The 24,339-nt window shown below is 49.7% G+C and overlaps 1 protein-coding gene across 1 annotated transcript in view; it reads left to right on the top strand.

Moving 5' to 3' along the window:
• IFT172 (intraflagellar transport 172) overlaps positions 1 to 24,339 on the top strand; it is a 41,186-nt gene that overhangs the window by 9,653 nt on the left and 7,194 nt on the right. Inside the window, exons 10-40 of the mRNA XM_054180165.1 lie at positions 1,615 to 1,710; positions 2,252 to 2,413; positions 3,874 to 3,927; positions 4,434 to 4,537; positions 5,163 to 5,248; positions 5,691 to 5,803; positions 7,705 to 7,872; positions 8,213 to 8,349; positions 9,165 to 9,272; positions 9,788 to 9,872; positions 10,214 to 10,306; positions 10,818 to 10,895; positions 11,247 to 11,495; positions 13,247 to 13,325; positions 13,729 to 13,849; positions 14,257 to 14,401; positions 15,213 to 15,302; positions 15,706 to 15,803; positions 16,631 to 16,766; positions 16,852 to 16,968; positions 17,901 to 18,043; positions 18,714 to 18,807; positions 19,049 to 19,113; positions 19,230 to 19,410; positions 20,157 to 20,266; positions 20,970 to 21,099; positions 21,681 to 21,779; positions 22,130 to 22,239; positions 22,703 to 22,766; positions 23,063 to 23,149; positions 23,735 to 23,851. Coding sequence (XP_054036140.1) covers positions 1,615 to 1,710; positions 2,252 to 2,413; positions 3,874 to 3,927; positions 4,434 to 4,537; positions 5,163 to 5,248; positions 5,691 to 5,803; positions 7,705 to 7,872; positions 8,213 to 8,349; positions 9,165 to 9,272; positions 9,788 to 9,872; positions 10,214 to 10,306; positions 10,818 to 10,895; positions 11,247 to 11,495; positions 13,247 to 13,325; positions 13,729 to 13,849; positions 14,257 to 14,401; positions 15,213 to 15,302; positions 15,706 to 15,803; positions 16,631 to 16,766; positions 16,852 to 16,968; positions 17,901 to 18,043; positions 18,714 to 18,807; positions 19,049 to 19,113; positions 19,230 to 19,410; positions 20,157 to 20,266; positions 20,970 to 21,099; positions 21,681 to 21,779; positions 22,130 to 22,239; positions 22,703 to 22,766; positions 23,063 to 23,149; positions 23,735 to 23,851 — 3,519 coding nt within the window. The remainder of the gene's footprint in view (positions 1 to 1,614; positions 1,711 to 2,251; positions 2,414 to 3,873; positions 3,928 to 4,433; positions 4,538 to 5,162; positions 5,249 to 5,690; positions 5,804 to 7,704; positions 7,873 to 8,212; positions 8,350 to 9,164; positions 9,273 to 9,787; positions 9,873 to 10,213; positions 10,307 to 10,817; positions 10,896 to 11,246; positions 11,496 to 13,246; positions 13,326 to 13,728; positions 13,850 to 14,256; positions 14,402 to 15,212; positions 15,303 to 15,705; positions 15,804 to 16,630; positions 16,767 to 16,851; positions 16,969 to 17,900; positions 18,044 to 18,713; positions 18,808 to 19,048; positions 19,114 to 19,229; positions 19,411 to 20,156; positions 20,267 to 20,969; positions 21,100 to 21,680; positions 21,780 to 22,129; positions 22,240 to 22,702; positions 22,767 to 23,062; positions 23,150 to 23,734; positions 23,852 to 24,339) is intronic.

Raw genomic sequence — 24,339 nt, 5'->3', positions numbered from 1 at the left:
CTGCCACTTTGCTCGGGTGAGACGTCACCTGTAGTACTGCAGCCAGCTCTGGAGCTCACAATACAGGAAGGACATGGAGCTGATGGAGCAGGTCCAGAGGAAGGCCACAAAAATGATCAGGGGGTTGGAGCACCTCTGCTGCAAAGACAGGATGAGGGAGATAGAGTTGTTCAGCCTGGAGAGGAAAATGCTCTGGGGAGACCTAATAGTGACCTTCCAGCACCTGAAGGGCACAAAGTGGTAGAGTCGCCATCCCTGGAGCTGTTTAAGAGGGGATTGGACGTGGCACTTGGTGCCATGGTTTAGTAGTCATGAGGTCTTGGGTGACAGGTTGGACTTGATCTTTGAGGTCTTTTCCAACCTTATTGATTCTATGATTCTACAAGAAGGATGGAAAGAAACTATTTACAAAGGTCTGTAGTGATAGGAGGAGGGGCAGTGGTTTCCAACTATAGAAGGGCAGATTTAGATTAGATGTTAGGAGCAAGTTCTTTGCAATGAGAGTGGTGGGGCACTGGAACAGGGAGGTGGTTGAGGACCCATATTTGGAGATATTCAAGGTAAGACTTGACAGGGCTCTGGGCAACCTGATCCAGTTGAGGATGTCCCTGCTCACTGCAGAGGAGGTTGGATTAGATGACCTTTGTAGATGCTGCATCAAGAAAAGTGTGGCCAGCAGGTCAAGGGAGGTGATTCTCCCCCTCTACTCAGCTCTGGTGAGACCCCACCTGGAGTACTGCATCCAGTTCTGGAGCCCCTATTACAAGAGGGATATGGACGTGCTGGAACATGTCCGTAGAAGGGCCACAAGGATGATCAGAGGGCTGGAGCACCTCTCCTATGAGGACAGACTGAAGGAGTTGGGGCTGTTCAGTCTGGAGAAGAGAAGGCTCTGAGGTGACCTAATTGTGGCCTTCCAGTATCTGAAGGGGGCCTACAAGAATGCTGGGGAGGGACTGCTCAGGATCTCAGGTAGTGATAGGACTAGGGGGAATGGAATGAAGCTGGAGGTGGAGAGATTCAGGCTGGATGTGAGGAGGAAGTTCTTCACTGTGAGAGTGGTGAAGCCCTGGAATGGGTTGTCCAGGGAGATGGTTGAGGCCCCATCCCTGGAGGTGTTTAAGACCAGGCTGGATGAGGCTCTGGCCAGCCTGATCTAGTGTGGGGTGTCCCTGCCCATGGCAGGGGGGTTGGAACTAGATGATCCTTGTGGTCCCTTCCAACTCTGACTGATATACGATACTATGATCCCTTCCATAGAACCATTTCATGATTCTGTGATTCTGCTGGAAGGGAGGAGATTGGGAAACTTTGAGGAGAAGTGGGAAACAGAAGGATTGTGGGAAATATGAGGATAAAGATGATTTTGTAACCTCTCCTCTTCCTCTGCCATGTACATGCCAGTATTTGGTAAGCTGTTTCTCTGAGAATCTCTCAGTCTTGCTGTCCTCAGGATGGACTGCCCTTCATGCATCAGGGGGCTTGAGCTTTGTTCCCTGGACAGCCAGGACTCACAGATTTCACTCTCACCTCTGATCTTCTCCATGTACATGGGGTCTGGAATGTCTCTCCTCAGCAGAATTCTCTGACTGTGTGCAATGTTTGTTTCCCCAGGGCACTCTGTGTGGGGCAGTTGAACAGTTTGACTGCTGCCTTCGCAGGACCATTTACAAAAATAAATTTGAAATGACCTATGTGGGACCAAACCAGGTAAGAGTTTCGTGATGAAAAAGAGATGCTTACTGAAAGTAGGTGATTTTTGGAGTTCTACACCTGTGGTTTCTTCATGGCACCTTGTCAGGACAGGCATAAGGGGTATTCCAGGGACAGGGTCACAGCTGGGTGGAACTCGACTGGAAGCAAAGAGAGTGGAGTTACCTGTGTGGGTACCTCCATGCCAAGTCCAGGTTCCTTAAGTGGTTTAATTTCAGCCCAGCTCTACCTCATTCAAAATCAGGTGATAAAGATGAGCTAGCAGTGGAGGCACCCTGCAGAGAGGGCAGGACTCTCGTCCTTGGTAGCCTGAGAAGTCCTCCAGTTAAACTAGAAGCAAAAGTGAGAATCCTGCACTTCTACTGCAGCTGTCATCCCATACAACAGGAATAGTGAGGTTACTTGAAAAAAGCAGAGTGAAGTGATGTGAGGAACATCTAAATACCCCTAGTATCATCTGTTGCACAGTCTTCCATGAGGCAAGGAGTCTGTTCTTCCTCTCTGAATGGCCTCGTTGTTTCACCCCCACTTTCTGCAGGTCATTGTGAAGAACCTCTCAACAGGAACTCGAGTCGTGTTGAAATCCCAGTACGGTTATGAGATTGATGAGGTGAAGATCTTGGGGAAAGACAGATACCTGGTGGCTCATACCTCAGACACCTTATTGCTGGGTGACATCAGTTCCAACAAGCTCAGTGAGGTACTGCAAAATCTGTGGCATTTCCTGCGTGTCAGATGCTTAACTTTGTAACTAAGAATGTGTTTTCTGTGTGGGAACAATGCATCTATTTTCAAAGAGTCCTAGAATAATCCAGGATGGAAGGGACCTTGGGAGGTCTCTTCTCAAGCTTCCTACCCAAAAGAAGTTATTAAATTCAGTTGTTGCTCAGATCCCCCAGTTTCTCTGGTCCCCAGTCTTTACTGTCCTCATAGGGGAAAGCTTTTCTCCTAAGCCTTGTTGGAATCACTGTTTTAATTTATGGCTGTTTCTCACCCTTTTGCTGTGCATCTGCCAAAAAAAACCTGGCATCTCCTTACTGAAGGTCTCTTAAATCTCCCCTTCTCAAGGCTGAAGAAGCCTAGTTCCTTCAGCCTCACTTCACAGTGCCACTTGATGGCCCTCTGCTGAACTTGCTTCAGTCTGTCCATGTCTTTCCTTTACTAGGGGGGCCCAAAACCAGATGTTATACATCTGTGCATTCCAGATGTGAAGGTATGAATATTAGTGTGTTTTCAAGCCCCATTCATGACTGAAGTGCCACAGCTTATGTCATCTCTGGTGTCAAATAGCTCATGCCCTCAGCCTCCCAGTGCTGAGTGCTGAGCCATATGCCAAGCCTAGGCAGTAGGTTAGTGTCTGATGAAAACACCAAACAGGCTTCAGGATGCATTTACTTTGCTCACAGGGGTATCATTTACTTCTAATGAGTCCAGTGGTGTGCTGTTCAATCTAGCTGGAGCAGGAGTTCCTGGCTACAGATCTGAGTTGGAAGATACTGTGCTTGCTAATCCAGCTGAAAATCTGGCCAGACTAAATGTCTTGGGTTTCTCTACATCATACTGCACACAGGTGTTTTCTGCCCCCCTGACCACTTGCCTGTTGTCATCACAGTAACTGTTGTGTTACCCAGTGCTCTTCTCAAATTACAAATCAGTTGGTTCCTCACTGGCACTATGCTTATCAGTCATTGCCAACATGACCCCAAAAAAGAAGGGTTTCAACTACATGTAGGGTGGAGATTCCTATCCCACAAATGGTAGCACTGATCCTGTGGAGATATCTGGAGGCAAAGGGTCTATTGGGATGCTGTTTGTAATAAAATTAGTCTGAGGAATGTGGAGAAGTGTCTGTGAAAGCATAGGCTGGAGGGAGTACATTGGTCACACCAAGGCCTCTTGTCCAGGAGACAATAAGATGTGACACAAAGAGAGAAGGAGTCCGAAGCAGAAGTTAAAAAAAGAGAAAGGGAAGTGAAGAAGTTGAAGACTGGGAACAACTGAACACCAGCACTGACAGCTTAGGAGCTGAAACATGGTCTCTTCTGCAGTGTAATTCCTTCTGCCTATTGTGGGAGTAGGGATCTGCACACAAAGCCTGCAAGATGGTCTCTGCAGGAGCTCCAGCCTGGCATTTGCTCATTGCATGCCATTTCTTTGCAGGTGGCCTGGCAAGGATCTGGAGGAAATGAGAAGTTCTTCTTTGACAATGAGAATGTAAGTTGGCTGGGACAGGATGGTACCCATGAGTGGTGAGTCAAGCTGTATGTGCACCAGCAGAAAAAGTGCCAAATGGACATTTGGAAAACCCTGTTTCTCAGCAGTTTCCTGGACTTACCCTCTCAATTCAAATCCTGATCTACTTTCTCCCTATACTTGCCTTTTCCATGTGCCAGAGACAGAACAAACTCAGTGTGTGGACCATCATAACCCTACAGGAGGGAGGAGCAATAAAAGGCAACAGCTAGAGGGGGCATTAAAGGTGCGCAATACAGCTGTCAGGGTGACAGGTTGGCTCCTCAGAACCAATAAGCTCAGAACTGTAACCCTCAGCCCTAAGGAAAAGCTGGCAGTCACGATGGAAAGCCAAGGAGAATTCCTTACTCATCCCAGAGGACTTAATTTAGACCTGTGTGCAGCAGAGTTCTTTTCTGCACACCTTGCTGTGGGTATGTGTGCTCACCTGACTCCTCTGTATAAGTGTGTTCCCTTCTGCCCTTCAGGTCTGCATGATCTTTAATGCTGGAGAGCTGACACTGGTGGAATATGGAAGCAATGACATCCTGGGGTCTGTCCGCACAGAGTTCATGAACCCTCATCTTGTCAGGTAAGTGCCACACAGGCCTGTTGGCCACTGCAGCTCTTTTGTGGGAGTAACCTCACACTTGAAAGTGTCCCACTCCACAGCCTCAGACATGGGATCTGCATCATCTGCTTCTGACAGGGACCAATGGTGGGGTTCAGCTGCTCAGTTCCACTTCATGGTTTTAAAGCTGAGAAGCAGAAGAGCCCGTTTTCCTCTGATACATGATTACTGAAACCTGGCTCAGCCATTACTGAGGAGGAACCTCCTGTGCCTGTGCTCAGGCATCTCTACATCCAGCTGGTCCTCATACAGCATTACCAGGGACTCTAGCTGCCAGCAGGACCTCTTCTGCTCCTCTGAAATACCATAATGGAGAGAAGGGAGGATCATGGGCTGCTTGGAGGTGCAAGCAGCATATCTAATTTGATGTCAGGGACCCCGGTTCTGGAGGGGCAACTTCAGGAATGAAGCCATGAACCAGGAAGGTTTGTTCTCTCTTGAGGCAGTTTTATGTACTGTACAAGAGTCACAGGTCAGAACTGCAGGAAGTTCCATGTGGAGTTTGAAGAAAGTGCAAGGACTGTGTGATTGAGTGCTGTGAATGCAGAGTGTGAAGCTAACAGTCACCATTCCCTTCAAACAACAGTGTGCGCATCAACGAGAGGCAGCAGAGGGGCATGGGGGAGAACAAGAGACTGGCCTACCTGGTAGACATCAAGACTATAGCAACAGGTGAATGTAAACCTCCTCCCCAGCCTTCCTCATTCATTTGCCTTTTCTGTGCAAGGCACCAGGCTCCTGAGGGTTCTCTTGGCATTCACTGTGTCTGGCAGCAGACCACTGCAGACCAGACTGTCCTGCCTGATGTGGACACAGCTGTGGCATGGCTGTGACCATGGTCTGGACACAGGTCTATGCAGCTCAGTGTGATGATACTGCTGCCTGCACTGCCTGTGATCTGTTTGTGCCCACAGAAAGGGTGGAGGGACTTACTGCTGTTGATAAGGCATTGAGATAAAATGTGACTGCAGTCTGCTTTTTATGTGAAAGTGCTTGCCAGGGGGTCCTGCCTTAATGGGGTCCCAGGCACCTTATCCCCACAGGACAGCACTGAATGTTCAGCAGTTTGGGGCACATTAGGTACTTACACTGTTCCCTTTCTTTCCTTCCCAAGTGGACCTTGTTGGTGGCTTCAACACTGGCACTATTAGCCATGACAGCAAGATTGATTGGCTGGAGCTGAATGAAACAGGCCACAAACTACTCTTCAGGGACAAGAAGATGAGGGTGAGGAGGGCAAATCTTGGGGAGTGTGGAAAGTGGCATGCCTGGGGAAAGATAAAGACAGATAGGCCTGAAGGGGGGGAGGTGAGAAACACGGCTGAAGAACTCAAGGGGTTTTTGAGAAAATCTTTGAGAAAGACAGACCCTGTTCAGATTGCATGAGCTGGCAGCACTGCAAATTCAGTCTTGAGTCACAGCTAGTTCTGAAGTTAGTTACTAGACACCTTGTTCCATGCCATCACACCTGAAAATGAAAATTATAGACTCTGCTGCTGTGAGATAGAGACAAGTGGGTTAATCTCAGGCTGAGGACACTAATGGTGTACTTAATAATGTAAATTCAAAAATGTGTTCTCTTGCAGCAGTTTGGCTTATGTCTGCAAGATCATAGACTCACAGAATGGTTTGGGTGGGAAGGGACTTTTAAAGCTCATCCAGTCCAAGCCTCAGTGAGCAGGGACATCTTCAACTACAGCAGGTTGCTCAGAGTCTTGTCCAACCTGGCCTGAAATGTCTCCAGGGATGCAGCATCTACCATCTCTCTGGGCAACCTGTGCCAGGGTCTCATCACCCTCAGTGTAAACAGTTTCTTCCTTCTCTCTAGTCTGAATCTGCCCTCTTTTGGTTTAAAACCATCACCCTTTGTCCTGTCACAACAGGCCCTGCTAAAAGTTTGTCCCCATCTTTCTTATCAACCCCTTTAAGTACTGAAAGGCCACAAGAAGGTCTCCCCACAGCCTTCCCTTCTCCAGGCTGAACAACTCCATCTCTCTCAGCCTGGCCTCATAGCAGTGATACTTGCTTTTCCACAGAGCTATGTGTGTCCTGTCATGTGAGAGGAGAGAACTTTCCTAGCCATGTAGCTTTTTGTATTTATTTCTGCAGTATTTTATATTTATTTCTTCAGTTTATATTTGGGTCCTCTAATTTACTGTCTCAACCAGACACAGAGGCATTATCAAGACTGCTGTTACCTCTTCTGGATCCTCCTTTTCAGGCCTTTCAAGATGCTACATAGACAGCTGCTTCATTATATCAGCCACCAGCCTAAATCAGACAGTACCATGATTCTCCTGAGTTATTTCTCATACTTCAGAACAACATGGGAGTCTTGCTAGCTGGTGTTCTTTCCAGAGGGATACTGTAGACTTGGTATGGAATGATAGGAAGTCTTAAGTTATGGTATCAGAAGGCATGAACACTGTGTCTTGCACCCTGGATGTAGGCTTCATGAAGTTTGGAAGTAGAGTTCTCTCTTACCTATTTCTCTAACCAGTTTGGTACAGACCAAAACAGGGACTTTCTTGTTCTCTTTTGGCTGGTATGTCATGAGACTAGCACAAGTCTCTCTTCTTTTTCTTATCTTTGCTAGGTGAGGACAGTTACAACAAGGAGCAGAGACAGCCTAGGACTTTGAAGTTACAGGGTATCATACATCCTTGTTATGCCAGGTGTCAAACACTCTCTCTCACTTTGTTGGCAACAGGTCTTGTAGTAGGACTCTACATGGGATGGACAGCTTGGGCTAGAACTGCAGAAGAAGGCCTTTTGTGGTCCCCCAGTTTGGTTGCATGAGGGACTTAAGAGACCATACTCCTGTTCCAGCTCAGCAACTGGGAGGGAGCTGAAGTATCACAAGGCATGTTCTGGTTTATATGCATGTGTGTCTGGCAGTAGGGAAGGCAGGACCTGAGCATGCTGCTTAACACACTGCAAAGGTTATAGAAGGTCTCCAGTCTTGGATAGGAACATGGGAGCTTGGGCTACATAACTTGTACAGGTCTGATTCCTGGTTGGTAATACCTTTCACAAAGTGCTTGCTCAGATGCTCCTGCCATGTTCCTGTGAGCTAGCAGCCCAGCCAGGAGCCCAGCTGAGCCTTTTTCTCCTCTTCCCCGCTCTAGTTGCAGCTCTACGACATCGAAAGCAGCACCAAGACTACCATTTTGAATTACTGCTCCTATGTGCAGTGGGTCCCAGGCAGTGATGTGGTGGTGGCTCAGAACAGAAACAGCCTCTGCATTTGGTATAACATTGATGCCCCAGAACAAGTCACCATGTTTCCTCTCAAGGTAAAGCTCAAGGCCTTGGTTTCTTCCAGCAGCTGCTGCTACTTTGTTGGCCACGTATATGGAAATAGGCAGGGAGGTGTTGCAGAAGACAGAAAGGAACTGTTCATCTGTCAGCTCTGTGGCAGGCATTTCTGGCAGATGCTGGAGACAGTTAACATAACAAGGAACTGCTCAGTGGCTTTTTCCTTCCCTCTGGTGAGATAAGAGCAGTGCCTGCTCAATGTGAGCTCATTCCACAGAATTTTGATGAGCAGAGCTGTTGAAGTGCTGTCCTCACACCCCTGCTACCCCTGATACTTCAGAAGAACCTGAGGGTGTTGATAACTGGTGCTCTTTCCAGGGGGATATTGTAGACCTGGAACGGAATGAAGGGAAGACTGAAGTGATAGTCTCTGAGGGGGTGAACACTGTGTCCTACACCCTGGATGAAGGCCTCATAGAGTTTGGAACTGCCATTGATGATGGGGATTATCACAGGTAAGAACTGGATATACCAGATGGTGATGGCAGGTGGCCCACTTCACTTACTGATATCTGGGAGTCAGTAACCCCTGAGCTTTCCATACAGAGTTGAGTTCAGGCTCTGAGCATGATGTTGATGCCAGGTCTGGCTATAATGTGCAGTAGAGCCCTTCAGAAGTGAATATTCAGCTTTTTAATCCTCACAGTTCTGTGGTTTCACACTTAGGAGCACAAGAGACTGGCCAGCCTGGTCCCAGTGACACTGACAGGTATTCACTGAACACTATTTTAACCAAGCTGCTGTGTGTCCTCTGTAGCAGCCACATGTGAAGTGGCACTCAGGTGATTTTGCTGCTGCCCCACCAGGGATGGTGACAGTGTCATGGAGACACTGAGGATCTGTGCAGAGCAAAAACTGACTGCCTGAAGCAGCTGCAGTAGCCCCTTGGGCACTGCTGACATTGTTACAGAGCTTTAAAATTGAGCAGGGAAGAAAATTTCACACATTCATAGCACTGTTGCCACTTGAGAGAGATTTCTTTGCACTGGGGACTTGCTTCAGACACAGCACTTTGGATTTGTCCCACACTGCTGCAGCCTTCTGCTGATCATGTGCCTCTGATTACCTTAGCCTAGACAGGGACCACCTGGATCTCTGAATTTCTCCCCACTATGTCAGACCTTGTGTTACACAATCTTCTTCAAAACTGGTCATACCCATCTTGCCTTGTTTTCAGTGCAGCTTTGGTTAGCTCCTGTCTCAGCTGAGGATGTTCCTCAGAGACCTCCCTTGTTCTGCTACTAAAGTCTGCACATCCCTCTGTCTCAAGGGCTACTGCGTTCCTGGAGACACTGGAAATGTCCACAGAGACTGAAGCCATGTGGAAGACTCTAAGCAGACTGGCTTTGGAAGCGAGACAACTGCACATTGCAGAGAGGTACAGGGAGAAGCTCTAACATCTGACTGGCTTAAACACTCTGATGAATCTCTCACACAGACCAGGGTCTAGCTGAAGCTGTAAGAATTGTGGCCTAGAAGATTCACTGCAGTGGAGAATGAAGTGTTCTGTGTTCCAAGCAATGACTTTGCCCTTTCATTCTAGACAGTAGTGCTAGAACTGTGGACAGGAAGACATCACTCTGTAGCTGATGGCAACCCAAAGCAGTGTATATCAAGGCTTTGGGGAGCTGACAGGCATGGGCAAGCTCAGAGTATCTCTGAGGCCTGGGGATGCAAAGGATAAGCACTGATCATGTCCATGGCTTCTCCCATGGAGCAGGGCTAAAGGGCACATCTGAACATGGGTCTTGGCAAATCCTTCTCTTGAAGCAGGGCCAGCCCACCCCTCCAGCTAGCAGAGCTGTGTCTGCTGCCCAGGTGCAGATTTTCTTTTCTGGGATCAAACATGGGCAACAAAAGCCAGTTACAGACTAACTGCCTTGATCTTTCCAGGTGCTTTGCAGCTCTGGGCAACGTGACAAAGGCTCGATTTCTACAGGAAACCAACACCATTGCTGACCAGGCAGCTCAAGAACATGTAAGTCAAACTGTTTTTGTTTTCTGCTCTGCAGGGCAGCTGCTTTCTTGTAAACACTTGTACACACATTGTCTTCTGTGTCCATGCTCACTAGTGTCCTGCTACAGACCGGTCCCAGGTGGTGTAGAAACTGCTGACATAGTCCTTTGTCTGCACCTGCCAGGTCCCTCTCCTGGTTTGCCATTTCACAGTGCTCCTGTCTTGTCAGCTCTGTGATTCTCACCACCTTCTTCAGGTTCTGTAATGACACAGACTCCACCTGCAGACACCTCCCTTGTATCACAACAGAGCCTTGTTTTCTCACTGGCCAAACTGACTCTACTCACTGATGTTGCCTGCAGGGTGGAGATGGCACAGACCATTACCTGGTGCGTGCCCGCTTGGCCATGCTAGACAAGAACTACAAGCTGGCAGAGATGATATTCCTGGAACAAGTGAGTAAAGGAGCAAGGAGCAGGAGAGGTCTCATTTATTTCTGAGCAGGGAGGTCAGTGCCCTGTTGTGAAAGAGAAAAGGAAGAGGTTGCTTATTCCTGGGAGAAGAGTTTTTGTGCTGAAATAGAAGGAAATATTTCTTGTTCCAAGTGTGGGGTTGCCCTGAAGTGCATGAAGAGAGTGAGGGAGGATGTATAGCCATGTAAGGGGGACAGTACACTTCTGCAAGGAAAAGGGAGGAAACTCTTTCCTGTGAGGGGGCCAGAGCCCTGAAACAGGCTGCCCAGAGAGGTTGTGGAGTCTCCACTGGAGAGGTTCCAAACCCACCTGGACATAATCCTGGGCAACCTGCTGTGAGTGTCCCTGTGGGTCACTAGATGATCTCCAGAGATTCCTTCCATTCCTTCACTATGATAGGATTCTGCACATCCAGCCCTGTTCACTGTGAGGGGCAATGGCAATGTATCTGCTAAATGGAGCCCTCAGGTTGACACTTTGCTCTCTGACGCAGAATGCCACAGAAGAGGCCATGGACATGTACCAGGAGCTGCACATGTGGGATGAATGCATTGTGGTTGCCGAGGCCAAGGTACAGAACATAGCTGCACTGGACTTTAGGGCTGGGAGTTCATTCAGGGTCTGGGTTCTCTTCACCTGCCCTATCAGGACCTAATTTCTTCTTGAAGGGGCTCCAAGCAGGAAGGGAGGTTTCACTGATGTAAGTATAGTGCTGAGTGGAAAGCAAGGGAGAAAAGATCATGAAATTGTTTTAGGAGTATCTAGGGCTTCAGAAAAGAATGCCAGGGCTGGCACTGTGGGTCCTGCTAGCTGGGCAACAAGGGAAATGCCACATGGCCTGAGCTGCCTGTTCAAAGGCTGTGGGATGAGCAGGACAATATCCTTCCTTGCCCAGGCCAACCAGTGCTGCTTTTCTCAACAGGGACACCCAATGCTGGATAAGCTGCGTCGGGGTTACTACCAGTGGCTGCTGGATACCCAGCAGGAAGAGAAGGCTGGGGAGGTCCAGGAGGGGCAGGGTGACTACCTGGCAGCTATCAGCTTATACCTGCGGGCAGGGCTGCCAGCCAAGGCAGCACAGCTGGCCATGAGCAGGGATGAACTCCTGAACAACGGGGATGTCATCAACAGGGTCTCCATGGCACTGATCAGAGGAGAACTGTATGAGCAGGTGAGTGGCCCACTGGGCATTCTTCTTAGTGCCATCAAAGCTCTCACCTGTCTTCTGCATCAAGGAGGTACAGGAGGACTGAGGTGGGAAGCAGGAGCTGTAACTGTGTAGAGGAAATCCTAGTGGCACCCGTCATATACCAGTGGGGTCCAGAATGACTGTTGTTAGCCAGGAAAAAGGCCACAACTCATTGCTGACATGTCTCTGGAACACCAGCTGAGTGTTCAGTAATAGTCAGGGAGGCCCTTGGGAAGATGGGAATCAGCAGGAAAGGAGTTGTGAAGCAAACAGAAAACTTGATATCACTGTGAAAATGGATGGTGCATCCTCACAGTGGAATGAAATTATTCTCTGTGTCTGATAACACAAAAAAATAATTACTTATTACTAGGTGGTGTTTCCCACACAGCACATAGTGTATGTGAGTGTGAGGAAGCAGTGCTGAGTGTGAGCAGTGCATGTTTGGGATCCTGGCCATCTGTGGCTTCTTGCAGATGTTTAAGAGAAGAATATGAAGAGCAGGGCAGACAAACACAGGGTAGTGCTTCCCCTTGTGTACTTTCATGGTTTCCAGCAGTCTGCAGACAGTAGCAGGTTTATGTTTAAGATTTCTTGATAGATTTTACTTCCTTGAGCTTGTCAAATTATTGCTTGGTTTTGGCCCAAAAGTGATTAGACAAATCATGGATGCAGAGTCTGTCAAAAGCCATTAAATACAATGATGTGAGAGCAACATGGCACAAACTCAGAAGGCTTCTACAATGCAGATTGTCAGAGATGAATAGATGTCATGGAGGAATGTACTGGGATGTACTTGCTGTGTTCTCACAATCCTTCTCCAGGCATGTGATTTCACCACCATTGAGATACTGAAGGGAATGAATCTTTGGTCTACCAGGGTGGCCTTTCTTATATTATGTTTTAATCACAGAATCAACCAGGTTGGAAAAGACCTCAGAGATCATCAAGTCCAACCTATTACCTAATACCTAACACCTCCTGACAACTAAACCATGGCTCTAAGTGCCATATCCAATCCCTTTTTTAACACCTCCAGGGATGGTGAGTCTACCACCTCCCTGGGCAGCACATTTCAATGGCAAATTACTCTTTCTGTGAAGAACTTTCTCCCCACCTCAAGCCTAAACTTCCCCTGGTACAGCTTGAGACTCTGTCCTCTTGTTCTGGTGCTGGTTGCCTGGGAGAAGAGACCAATCCCCACCCTGGCTGCAACCTCCTTCCAGGTAGTTGTAGACAGCAAGAAGGTCTCCCCTGAGCCTCCTCCTCTCCAGGCTAAAGTTGCATTAGCTTTGAGCCTCATCCCATCCCATTGGTTGACAGCCTTTCCTGCAGGGTGAAAAACTGCTGTGTGAGGCTGAACTTAGCCCTTCACTGCTCATGCTCCCATGTGCTCATCTGCACAGTGGAGCTTCTCAAGACTGTGGTCATAAAAAGGCTGTTGTTGCACTAGCCACTCTGCAGAGTAGGGAGGTTGTCTCAAAAACTCTTACCTTGTTAGAAGATAGTACCCCAGAAAACCACCTGGGGTGTGTTGATCAGCAGAGAGGACAATGGTCTCCGTTCATGCAGTCTTCCCTCAAAGTTCCCTTTACCCCCAATCTTGTGGTCAGTGGGGGAGGCCTAGCTGATGCATGGCAGAACTGACCAGCTCTGTATGTAGGACTGATAGCATGTATGATGGTGTGGGGTTATAATGGCACTAGGAAATGGCAGCTTGTATTTCTCATTAGGCTGGAGACCTGTTTGAGAAGGTTGGGAACACACAGAAGGCTCTGGACTGCTACTGCAAGGGCAATGCCTTCCTGAAAGGTACCGTACTAAATACGTTCTTCCCCTCATCCCTCCCCAGCAGAAGCCTGGCTGCTCTGACCTGGTGGCCAGAGGAGCTGTTACCCTAGAGTTTGGAGGTGCCTCGATGCTCTGTAGATTCTGTGTATCTCGTTCAGTTTTCACAGAGTTGCGCCTTCACGCACAGTCCCAGAGCAGCATCCTGTTCCCATAGCCTTGATCGTGTTGATTGCACCAGCATGGCTTTGGCCCAGCTCTCCCCAGAGTTCAGATTGCTGGGTAGCCCAGCAGGTAGCCCATTGGAGCTGGAGTGCATTAGAGAATCACCATTGCCCTCCCCCTGTGCCCCATCTAAGGCCCATGTTCACCTCACAGTTCCTCTTCCCTGCTGGATTCACCTGACAGCTCTCCTGTCCCCTTGCAGCGGTGGAGCTGGCTCGCCTGGCATTTCCTGCAGAAGTCATGAAGCTGGAGGAGGCCTGGGGAGACCATCTGGTGCAGCAAAAACAGCTGGATGCTGCTATCAACCATTACATTGAAGCCAGGTAGGGGCTGGAGATGGCTGGACAATGAGCAGCAGTGTAACCTGGAAAGCTGTGAAGCTGAGATGGTTTGTGACAGTTTCCCTGAGTAATGCCTCCTTGACCCCACTTTGCCAGCACCCCTGGGGCTTATGTGCCATCTCTGCTGGCCCCAGCCTTGGATATCTCCTTACATCTCTCCCAAGGTCCATCAGCCCTAAGGATGTCTCCTTACATCTCTCCCAAGGTCCATCAGCCCTAATTACTCTTCCCAGCTCTCCTTCATAGCTTTACCAGTTAGTCAGCTCTTTTGCTGCACTCACCCAGAAAGAAGAATCAAGCAGCAGACCACTTTGGTCTCCCTAGATCCCTTAACTCAGCTGGAGCAAAGGCTGCTGGCAGTCTCCAAAGAGTTTCATTTTTGGCACTAGGTGCTCAATTAAGGCCATTGAGGCAGCCATGGGAGCCCGGCAATGGAAGAAGGCCATCTACATTTTGGACCTCCAGGACAAAAAAACAGCAGCCAAGTATTACCTCAGGATTGCCCAGCACTATGCAGCTTTACAGGAGTACCAGGTGAGTCCACAGACCATAGTCCCCAAGCAATTCTACAGGCCTGGGGAAGTGTGGCTGGAAAGCTGTCTGGCAGAAAGGGACCTGGGGGTTCTAATCAACAAGCAACCGAATGTGAGCAAGCGATGTGCCCAGGTGGCCAAGAAAGCCAATGGCATCCTGGCTTGTGTTAGAAATGCTGTGTCCAGCAGGAATAGGGAGGTGATTGTCCCCTTGTACTCAGCTCTGGTGAGGCCACACCTCAAGTATTTGGTCCAGTTTTGGGCACCTCAATGCAGGAGAGATGTGGAGATGCTGGAGTGAGTGCAGAGGAGGGCAACAAAACTGGTGGAGGGCCTGGAGAATAAATCTTATGAAGAGAGACCAAAAGAGCTGGGGATGATTAGTCTGGAAAAGAGGAGGCTGAGGGGAAACCTCATTGCTCTCTACAACTACCTGAAAGGACATTGTAGAGAGGCTGGTGCTGGTCCCTTCTCACAGGTGATGGAACAAGAGGGAATGGCCTCAGGCTATGACTGGGTAGGTTTAGACTGGGCATTAGGAAAAATATTTTCCCAGCAAGAGTGGTCAGGGATTGGAATATGCTGCCCAGGGAGGTGCTTGAGTCACTAGCCCTGGATGTGTTTAAAGGTGGTTTGGATGTGGTGCTCGGGGATATGGTTTAGGGGTGACCCTTGTAGGGCAGGGTTATCGGTTGGACTAGGTGGTCCTGAGGGTCTTTTCCAACCTGAATGTTTCTGTGTGTTTCTCTGTGTGATAGTCTTTGCTGCTCTTTGTGTCCTGTGGGAGTGCTGAACATGATCATTTCCTACAGGTTGCAGAGGAGCTGTACATCAAAGGAGACCAGACCAAGGATGCCATCGATATGTACACGCAGGCCGGGCTCTGGGAACAAGCTCACAAGGTAGAGTCAGAAGCCAAAGCCTCAAGGGCACTCACTCTGCTTGGTGAAATGTCCATCAGGAGAAGGAGGTGGTGCCTCATGCACCAGCACCTGATCAACAAGCACTTTTCCCAAAGGATGCATCTAGGGGCATGCAGTATCCAGCAGGAACTCAGTCCCTAGTATTCCCATCCTGTCCTTCTTCGCTTCAGCAGCCCTGTGTGGGTGCCCCTGTGACACAGATAGCACTCTCCAAAGGGGCTGCTTCTGTGTGATTTGGTCACAGTGACAAATGACTGCAGAGCATGTAGCATATACCCTAGCTTGGGATGGGAAGGAGGTTGGGTTTCCCCTTCTTCACTACTACATGTCAAGAAATTGCTGTGCAGTGTGATGTACTCTCCCATGTGTGTTCTTTCGGCAGCTGGCAATCAGGTGCATGAGCGAGGAAGATGTGTCTGTGCTTTATAAAACCCAGGCCCAAGAGATGGAGAAGCAGGGCAAGTACAAAGAAGCAGAGAGGTGAGCACCTTCCTTGGTACTGGCTGAGCCCTGAAAAGATGGCTGTGGTGAGGACCTTTTTCCTGATGTAGGAGTAGAGTTTAGGAGCAGGCTTTGGTAAGGTCAGAGTTATTCTATCTGCACATGGAGACCTAGAACTGGGATTTCAGAATTCACAGGAAGAAGAGTCACTGACTGTTAATGTGTCTTTGTCCACCAGGACAGAAAGGAGGTCCAGATGGGGGTGCAACTGTCTTCTGTAACAGAGGATATCTGGCAAGACTTTTTCTCACTGCTGCATCTGATCAGGCATGGTCAGCAGAGTGATTCCCATCCAGATTGCTGATGTTGTCAGTTCTAGATTAATAACAGCACAAGGTTATAGGTACAGGGACTAACATAGCTGTGGACCTGATGCTGTGGTACCTAATCTCAAGGCTGCCTAGGACATGAAAGGGAGCATACAGCTGATGAGGTCATGTTGGGTTTAATCTTTCTGCTGACCTATTGGACTAAGTTGAGCTAATGTTGTCATGTTACCATCTCAAGAGGACAGACAGCCTTAGGCTGGAGGTCAAGGTGAGAACAGGCCAACGAAATCCAGAGGCTCTCTCAAGTCATGACTTGGGTTGACAAGTGAGCAGGAGGAAATAACTTTGTCCTGTTACACCTGATGTTGACATAACAGAAGGGCTTTGCCTAAGCAGAGTTCAGCCTTGCAGCCCACACCAGTCATGCTGGATACCAGCAATGCCTGACACCAGCTCTCCAGCTGTGTGCAATACAGAGAGTCTGCAGGGCCTGGCCATGTCCTTGGCTGAGCCATCTGAATGTGCTTCTGTCCCCAGGCTGTACATCACCATGAATGAACCTGATTTGGCCATTACCATGTACAAGACATGTAAAATGTACGATGAGATGATTAGCCTGGTGGCCAAGTACCACAAGGACTTGCTTAGTGATACCCACCTGCACCTGGGCAAGGTGAGTCCATCTCATGGCACTCTTGGATGATCAGTTAGACCAAGCAGGGACAAGATTGTCACTAAGTCATTGCCTCTGATTTCAGGAGCTGGAGGCAGAGGGACGCTTGCAGGAGGCTGAGTACCACTACCTAGAAGCTAAGGACTGGAAGGCCACAGTAAACATGTACAGAGTGAATGACATGTGGGAAGAAGCTTACAGGGTAATGATCCCTTCACAGCTGTCCTACCATGCAGGGGCCAGGCTTTGGCTGCATGATCCTGGTAGGAGTTGCTCTGTCTGTTATTCCCTGCTAAATCTGGAGACATGGCAGACACTGCCCAGCTTGAGCATGTGGCGCAGTCCTGGAGGTGCCTGTGCCTGCTGCTCTGCAGGCCTTGACCCCTGGCCTCTCTGCAGCACTGCCCTCCTCAAGGCACTGCCCTGCTCCTCACCATAGCACCATGTGGTACCTGGGAAGTACATGGCCACTGCTCATCACCACTCTGTGCAGCCCCAGCCCAGCACTAGTCCCTTCCAGCACGAACACAGAGTGCCAGGAGTCACTTCTGTTGTTGGCTGTGCTGAGGAGGCAGGACCCTCTTTTCTGCTCTGCCTTTGCCTCACTCTCCTCAGTCCAGTGGTCGCTGCAGAAGGATTCCTCAGGAGAGAACAGCTGGGTTTGGTCATCCCTCATGAAAACAAGCATCATGTTTAGACTAGAGAAAAGAATGCCCAGGGGAGACCTTCTCACTCTCTGCAATTCCCTGAAAGGAAGTTGGAGAGAGGTGGGAGTTGTCTCTTCTCCAAAGGAACAAGAGGAAATGGCCTCAAGTTGTACCAGGGGAGGTTTGGATAGGACATCAGAAACAATTTCTTCCCTGAAAGGTGTGTCAAAGCCTGAAACAGGCTGCCCAGGGCAGTGGTGGAGTCCACATCCCTGGAGAGATTTAAAAGCTATGTAGTTGTGGTACTGAGGGATATGGTTTAGCGGTGACCTGGCAGTGCTGGGTTAACAGCTGTATTTGATAAAGGTCTCTTCCAACCAAAATAGTTTGATGATTCCATGATTCTGTGTGAGAGGGGAGTCCTTACTCAGCCTGCTGAAGATGAAATGGATGCATTGGGCTCTTCCTCTTTCTTTGCTTTGGACAGGTGGCCAAGACACATGGGGGAGCCAACTCCTATAAGCATGTGGCCTATATGTGGGCAAAGAGCCTGGGTGGGGAGGCAGCTGTGAAACTCCTCAGTAAATTTGGACTTCTGGAGATGGCCATTGACCATGCAGCAGACAGTGGGTAAGCAGGTCCATCAGCCCAGCACTGCTCTCCTATCTGCCTGACCCAAGAGAGAAGGGTCCCCCATGATACCTGTCTGCATGTGACAACTGCAAGTCTAGGATGTGGCATGTCTTCCCACTCCACCCCTACATCTTCACAGAAGCATTCTGCTTCCTTGACACCTCCTGTTCCTGTCCACTTGTTAGTCTCTCAGATGACAAGACAGAAATGGGCAGGCAGAAACAGTCTGCTCTGTAACCTCAGCAGGGGTCCTTGTGAGAGTCTCTGACCATGGGAGGAGGTATTCCTCATGTCACCATAAGCAACTGCCTGCCTGGAGAGTGTTTGCCCCAGTCTGCACCTGGCCAGCCATCTGACTGCTCTGCTGCTCTTACCTGGCTCTCCCACTTCACTCAGCTCAAGGCAATCTTGTGACTTCCCCTAAGGGTATAGCCAAAGGCCTCTGGGGATAACAAAAGGTGTGAAAAGATGAATTTCCATCATGGGAGCTCTAAAAGCTCCTGCTCTCTGGTCAAGAGCAGGAGGGATGGGCAGTGCCCATTCACTGGAGACCTTCTGTATTCTCCTCTCTCAACATCTTGTGCTGTTCTTGATGTTTTGCTCTTGATGAAGGTATGTCCTTACAGCATATACTCCTGCTCTCACCCCATTTTCTCTTTTGGTGCAGGGTCTTTGATTTTGCTTTTGAACTGGCCCGCCTCTCTATGAAGCAGAAGATGCCAGAGATCCACTTAAAGTATGCCATGTTCCTAGAGGATGAGGTAATTTTATCCCCTGGCATTGGCAGGAGTTCTCTGGTCACTCCAGCAGTTGAACAGTTGTCCCTAAGGGCTGCTGTAGCAGGCACTTCCTTGGCTGCAGACACTGCTCCCTCAGAAGTCTCTGTATTCACAGCCCCAGGCTCCCACACACATCTTTGTTCATAAGCCCTCTGCCTCGTGGTGACAGATGAGGTCACACAATGGTGTTAGGTCATGCAAGCAGTTCCTTCCTCTCTCCTAGGGCAAGTTTGAAGAGGCAGAAGCAGAGTTTATTAAAGCTGGGAAACCCAAAGAGGCAGTGCTGATGTATGTATGCTTCCCCAGCCTGGGCTGCTGCGTCTCCTCTCCCCCATTGGGTGCTTCTCCAGCATTCTTCTGCCCCTTTCTCTCCCTCTTCTTCCATCTCCTGTTGATTCCCCTAGGTTTGTGCATAACCAGAACTGGGATGCTGCACAGCGTGTGGCTGAGGCTCATGACCCAGACAGTGTGGCTGATGTGCTTGTGGGACAGGCACGCTTCGCCTTTGAGCAGAAAGAGTTCCAGCGAGCAGAGGCCTTCCTCCTGCGAGCACAGAGACCTGAGCTGGCCATAAAGTACTACAAGGTGAGCATAGTCTGCCTTGCTTGATGGACAAGAGCTCAGTTTGGGTGGAGGAGGAGTAAAACCTATCTCCCAGCTCTCCCTGTCAGCTTAGTTGTCAAAGAGAAACCATTTATGTTTGGGGCAGAGGAAGTTCGGCCTCAGCATGAGCTAAAACTTAGAGTGAGGGTGACAGAGCACTGGAACAGGCTGCCCAGAGAGGTTGTGGAGTGTCCTTCTCTGGAGACTTTCAGAACCTGTCTGGGCACGTTCCTGTGTGGCCTGCCCTAGGTGAAACTGCTTTGGCAGGGTGGTTGGACTAGATAATTTCCAGAGGTCCCTTCCAACCCCTACCACTCTGTGATGCTTGAGTGGTTCCTAATATAACCTGGCTGGATTCCAGTAGAAACCAGTAGAATTCTGGCCTGCTCTTAGAAGTCTGAACTGGTGGGAATTTCACAGCATGGTTTAGCTCTCTGACAAGAATACAGATGGTCCTCAGGGGTAGCATGGGTGTGTTTGGAAACTGTAGGTGTCCATTCCACAGAGGTTGCTGGGATGGATGAGCCTGTTCCTCTGAGGTAACTTGGGTGCATGAATAGATGTAGGTGTCATTTTCAAGGAGGAAGCAGGTGGTGCTGCTGTGGTTGTTTTCTCCAGTGGGTGCCCTCTCAAGATGGCATGAGAGGCTAGATGTGTTAGGTAGCACCAGGAGTGCAGGGGATCCTGGTGGAGGGTGAACATTTCTTCTCCCCACTGTGCTTGTGCAGGAGGCTGGCATGTGGAGCGAAGCCCTGCGGATCTGCAAGGAGTATGTGCCTGGTCGGCTGGAGGAGTTACAGGAGGAGTGTGGCCAGGAGGCTGCCAAGAAGGGCTCCAGGTGAGGGATGCTATGGTCAGGCTACAGGGAACAGATGGGCAGGTCTTTCACTTGGCCAATGTGCTAATACCTTACAGAGAGAGCCTGACAGAACCCCAGGAATCCATTGAGTTCCTTCTGAGGACCCTGGACTTCTTACTTCACAGGTTTCCTAACATCCTTCCTCCCTGCTCTGGGAGGCTCCAGGCTTATTCCTGCCATCCAAAGTCTCCCAAATGACTTCTTGCCATTTACAGATCTCCAGGGTCTCCAGTACCACCAGTGTGTCAACCCAGAGTCCTCAATCATAGAATGATTTTGATTAGAAAAGACCTTTAAGATCAACAAGTCCAACCATTAACCCAGCACTGCCAGGTCACCACTAAACTGTGTCTCTTAGTACCACGTCTACATGGCTCTTGCAGCCCTCCAGGGATGGGGACTCCACCACAGACCCACACAGCCTGTTCCAGACCTTGACACACCTTTCCAGGAAGAAATTGTTCCTTATGTTCAACCTAAACCTCCCCTGGTTGAGGCTGTTTCCTCTTGCCCCATTGCTTGTTAGAGAGAAGAGCTCTCTCCTCCTGGCTGTTTGCATTCCTTGGCAAAGGACCTCTGAGGTCCCTGACTTCACTCTGCTATGCCCCTCCCTGTGCATGCCTTACACCCAGGATCTCTGGCAGCACCCCAGCCTTGCTTACAGCCTGCCTTCCTCCCACAGAGGAATGGAAGGGCTGCTGGAGCAGGCCCGGGAGTGGGAGCAGGCCGGGGAGTATGCCCAGGCAGTGGACTGCTACCTGAAAGTGCGTGATCCCAGCAACAGTGTCCTGGTGGAGAAGTGCTTGCTGAAGGTACAGTGGGGAATTAGGATTCCCTTCCTTTGCTCTGCTCTCTGGGCAGTCTCCTGCACCCTGCAGTGTATCCCAGGGACACCTTGGCCACTGCAGGGCACCAGAGGAGGTATGCAGGCTCCAGTGATTGCAGGGTCTGGAAGCCCTCATGGCCATTCTGTGAAGTCAGTTGACTGTGTGCTTACCCTGCGCTGCACTGACATCCCTCCTCTGGCACCACTTCCAGCAAGGTGCTTGTGTCTTTGTGGCCATATCTCCCTTGGCTAGACGAGTGCCCTTTCTTCTTCTTGTGGTCTGTGCCCACCAGTCTTTGGGTTGTGTTCTTGTTCATACTTCCCAGTCATACCTGTGCCCTTAGGCCAACTTGAGCAATTGTCTTCTTGTCTGATCTTCTGCCATGCCTCAAAGTAGCTGGACTTTACTCCTCTGAACTGCTGCAGTGGGCTGACATGCTTCTGCCCTTCGGCATAGTTCAAGCACTCCTGACTCTCAGTCTTTTAGTTGGGACTGAGCTATTCCCAGCATCATCCCTCTCTCAAGCTGCTTTTATCACTTATGCTGCTGACTGTTTCTCTTCACAGGCTGCTGAGTTGGCCATTAAATTCCTGGGTCAGTCACAGAGTGTGGAGGTGACACGAATAGTGGCTCCTCAGCTGGTGGCCATGAAGAAATACAGTGCGGTAGGTGCTGGTTCCTGCCACTGTAGAAGCAGTGACATAGAAAGGGAGAGCTCCATCCAATGGAAGGAGGCCAAGTCACATCCTGGGGTGGTGGGAGGATGGCCCTATCCAGAGTCAGGCAGTGAAGGGGCTTCAAAGAGGAGGAAGGAGGGGAAGAGATCAAGTTCTAGAATAGTGTGAGAGAACCAGGCCATGAGAGAAGGCAGGAAGTAGAGAAGGAGGCTTACCTTTTGGGAAGGGCTTTGCTGTTGTTGCTGTGTGCTGGTCACTCCCAACAGCACCAGCTCCAGCCTGTGCTGCAGGGTGCTGGTGGGGTTTCATCTCCTATGGGACTGTCTCTGGCCCCGTAGGCAGCTGAACTCTACCTCAGCTTGGACCTCATCCGAGAAGCTATCGATGCCTTCATTGAAGGGGAGGAATGGAGCAAAGCCAAACGTGTGGCCAAGGAGTTGGACCCCAGGTATGCCCTGATCTTCTCAAATTATGCTCTTCTGCTCCCTCTCCCATCACTAAGTAATCCATTGTCCTGTCCTGCTGCTCCCCATAGCAGTCTTTTCACAATCAACAGGGCACATTCTCCACAGCTGCCCTTCCCAAGCCATTTACCATCCTGACACTGTCCCATTGCCACACATCCTATGGAAGTCATTGTCCTCTTTTTTTTCATCCCTATCCCTGTTTCCCTCTTCTTGGCATAATCCTCTGCATGCATTTCCTTCTGAAAGTCCTGTCATCCCCTTCTTTCCTCACACATCACATTGCCAAGAGCTGCCTAGACTCTTTCTTTCCCCTTCTACCGTAGAGAGTTGTGGCAGAGCCATGAGTCCTCTTTTTCCCAAAGGAGATGGAGTCAAATCCAGCCTCTGCACCAATGCAAGACACTGTTACTCTTGCTGCTTATTAAGATTCTTTCTACCTGGCAGGTCAGAGGAATATGTGGATCATCTTTACAAGGAGTATCTAAAGAACCAAGGCAAGGTCGAGTCGGTACGTATTGGGGAAGTCTCACCGGCTGGGGAATGGTATCAGGATCTGTGCAGGTCCTTGGGACATTTCTCATGGGGCTTTTGCCTGAAGGTGCCCACAGGTGAGGAGTCTGTGTGCCTGTGAGCCATGGGTTCTGCATGCCAGATGAATAACCCTAGTCTGTACTTCCATACTGCAGAAGGGCAGGGGCTCTGTGTGTGTTGTGTGAAGAAAAGACCTGGGTGGGCTGATGCTGGCCTTGATTCTGGCAGGAAACCATGCCTGCACAGTGAATTCATGGTTGTTTCCATCCCCAGCTGGTGGGAATAGATGTCATGGCTGCTTTGGATATGTATGCAGAGCAGGAGCAGTGGGAGAAGTGCCTGGAGGTGGCAGCGAAGCAGGTGAGTGCTTGTGTGACCCCTCAGGAGGCAGACAGAGGGTCCTGGCATGGGGGCTTGGCATGGGGTCTGGGCTCTCTACAGCCAGGGCAGCACAAATGAGTGGGCAGGGCAAAGCAAAGCATTCCTGTCTGTGGGGAGCATAAGGGTCACTGCAGCAGCTCTAAACCACTGCTCCACTGTCCCCATCTTGGGCAGTCAGGCCTGGTAGGGAAGTGTTAGAACCCAGAAACATATTTGGGTTAAATTTTATCATTAATGGAGCACTGAAAAAAAATAAATGAGTTGTTTTGGCTGGAAGTAATTGGTACCATGGGAAGAGAGAGGCTTGTAACAGAAACCCTTCTTTCTACATGTGCTTTAGAGGCTTAGTGTAGGTAGAAATGAGGCATCCTCATCATGAAACCAAATTTGACATTTATTCCTCTTTACTGACCATTGCTACTGATTAAGGCTTTCTCCAGTGAAAGAAGTCATCTGTGCTGTAGTAGTTGTTGGGGTTGTACACACATCTGAAACCATCTCTACCAAGTGACAAGTGTTCACCTCATGAATCTCAAGCTCCTGCTGTCTCTGTGCCTTCTCCAGAACTACAAAGTCTTGCACAAGTATGTGGCTCTGTACGCAACCCACCTCATCCGAAAGGGTAGCTGGGACAAAGCCCTGAGTCTCTATGTCCACCATGGAGCACCTGCCAACCCACAGGTAATGACAACACTGCTGCTCCAGGAGCCTTTGTGCAGAGCTGCTTTTCCCTCAGCCTGTGCTTGGCAGCAGGAGCCCTCCAGAGGTTTCCTGACAAGATTATGGAGCAGGTCATCTTGAGTGCAATCACACAGCACTTAAAGGATGGCCAAGGGATCAGGCCCAGCCAGCATGGATTTAGGAAGGGCAGGTCCTGCCTCACCAACCTGATCTCCTTCTATGATCAGGTGACCCATCTGGTGGATGTAGTCTGCTTGGACTTCAGCAAGGCCTTTGACACCGTCCCCCACAGCAAACTCATGACCAAACTGTCAGCCCGTGGCTTGGACAGCAGCACTCTGTGCTGGGTTAGGAACTGGCTGGAGGACTGAGCCCAGAGAGTGGTGGTGCATGGTGCCACATCCAGCTGGCAGCCAGTCACCAGTGGTGTCCCCCAGGGATCAGTGCTGGGTCCCATCCTGTTCAATATCTTTATTGATGATCTGGAT

Source organism: Dryobates pubescens, chromosome 3, assembly GCF_014839835.1.
Source record: "Dryobates pubescens isolate bDryPub1 chromosome 3, bDryPub1.pri, whole genome shotgun sequence".
Taxonomy (NCBI): domain Eukaryota; kingdom Metazoa; phylum Chordata; class Aves; order Piciformes; family Picidae; genus Dryobates; species Dryobates pubescens.
The sequence above is the reverse complement of the archived record's forward strand: the minus strand, read 5'-3'. Positions and strand labels throughout refer to the sequence as shown.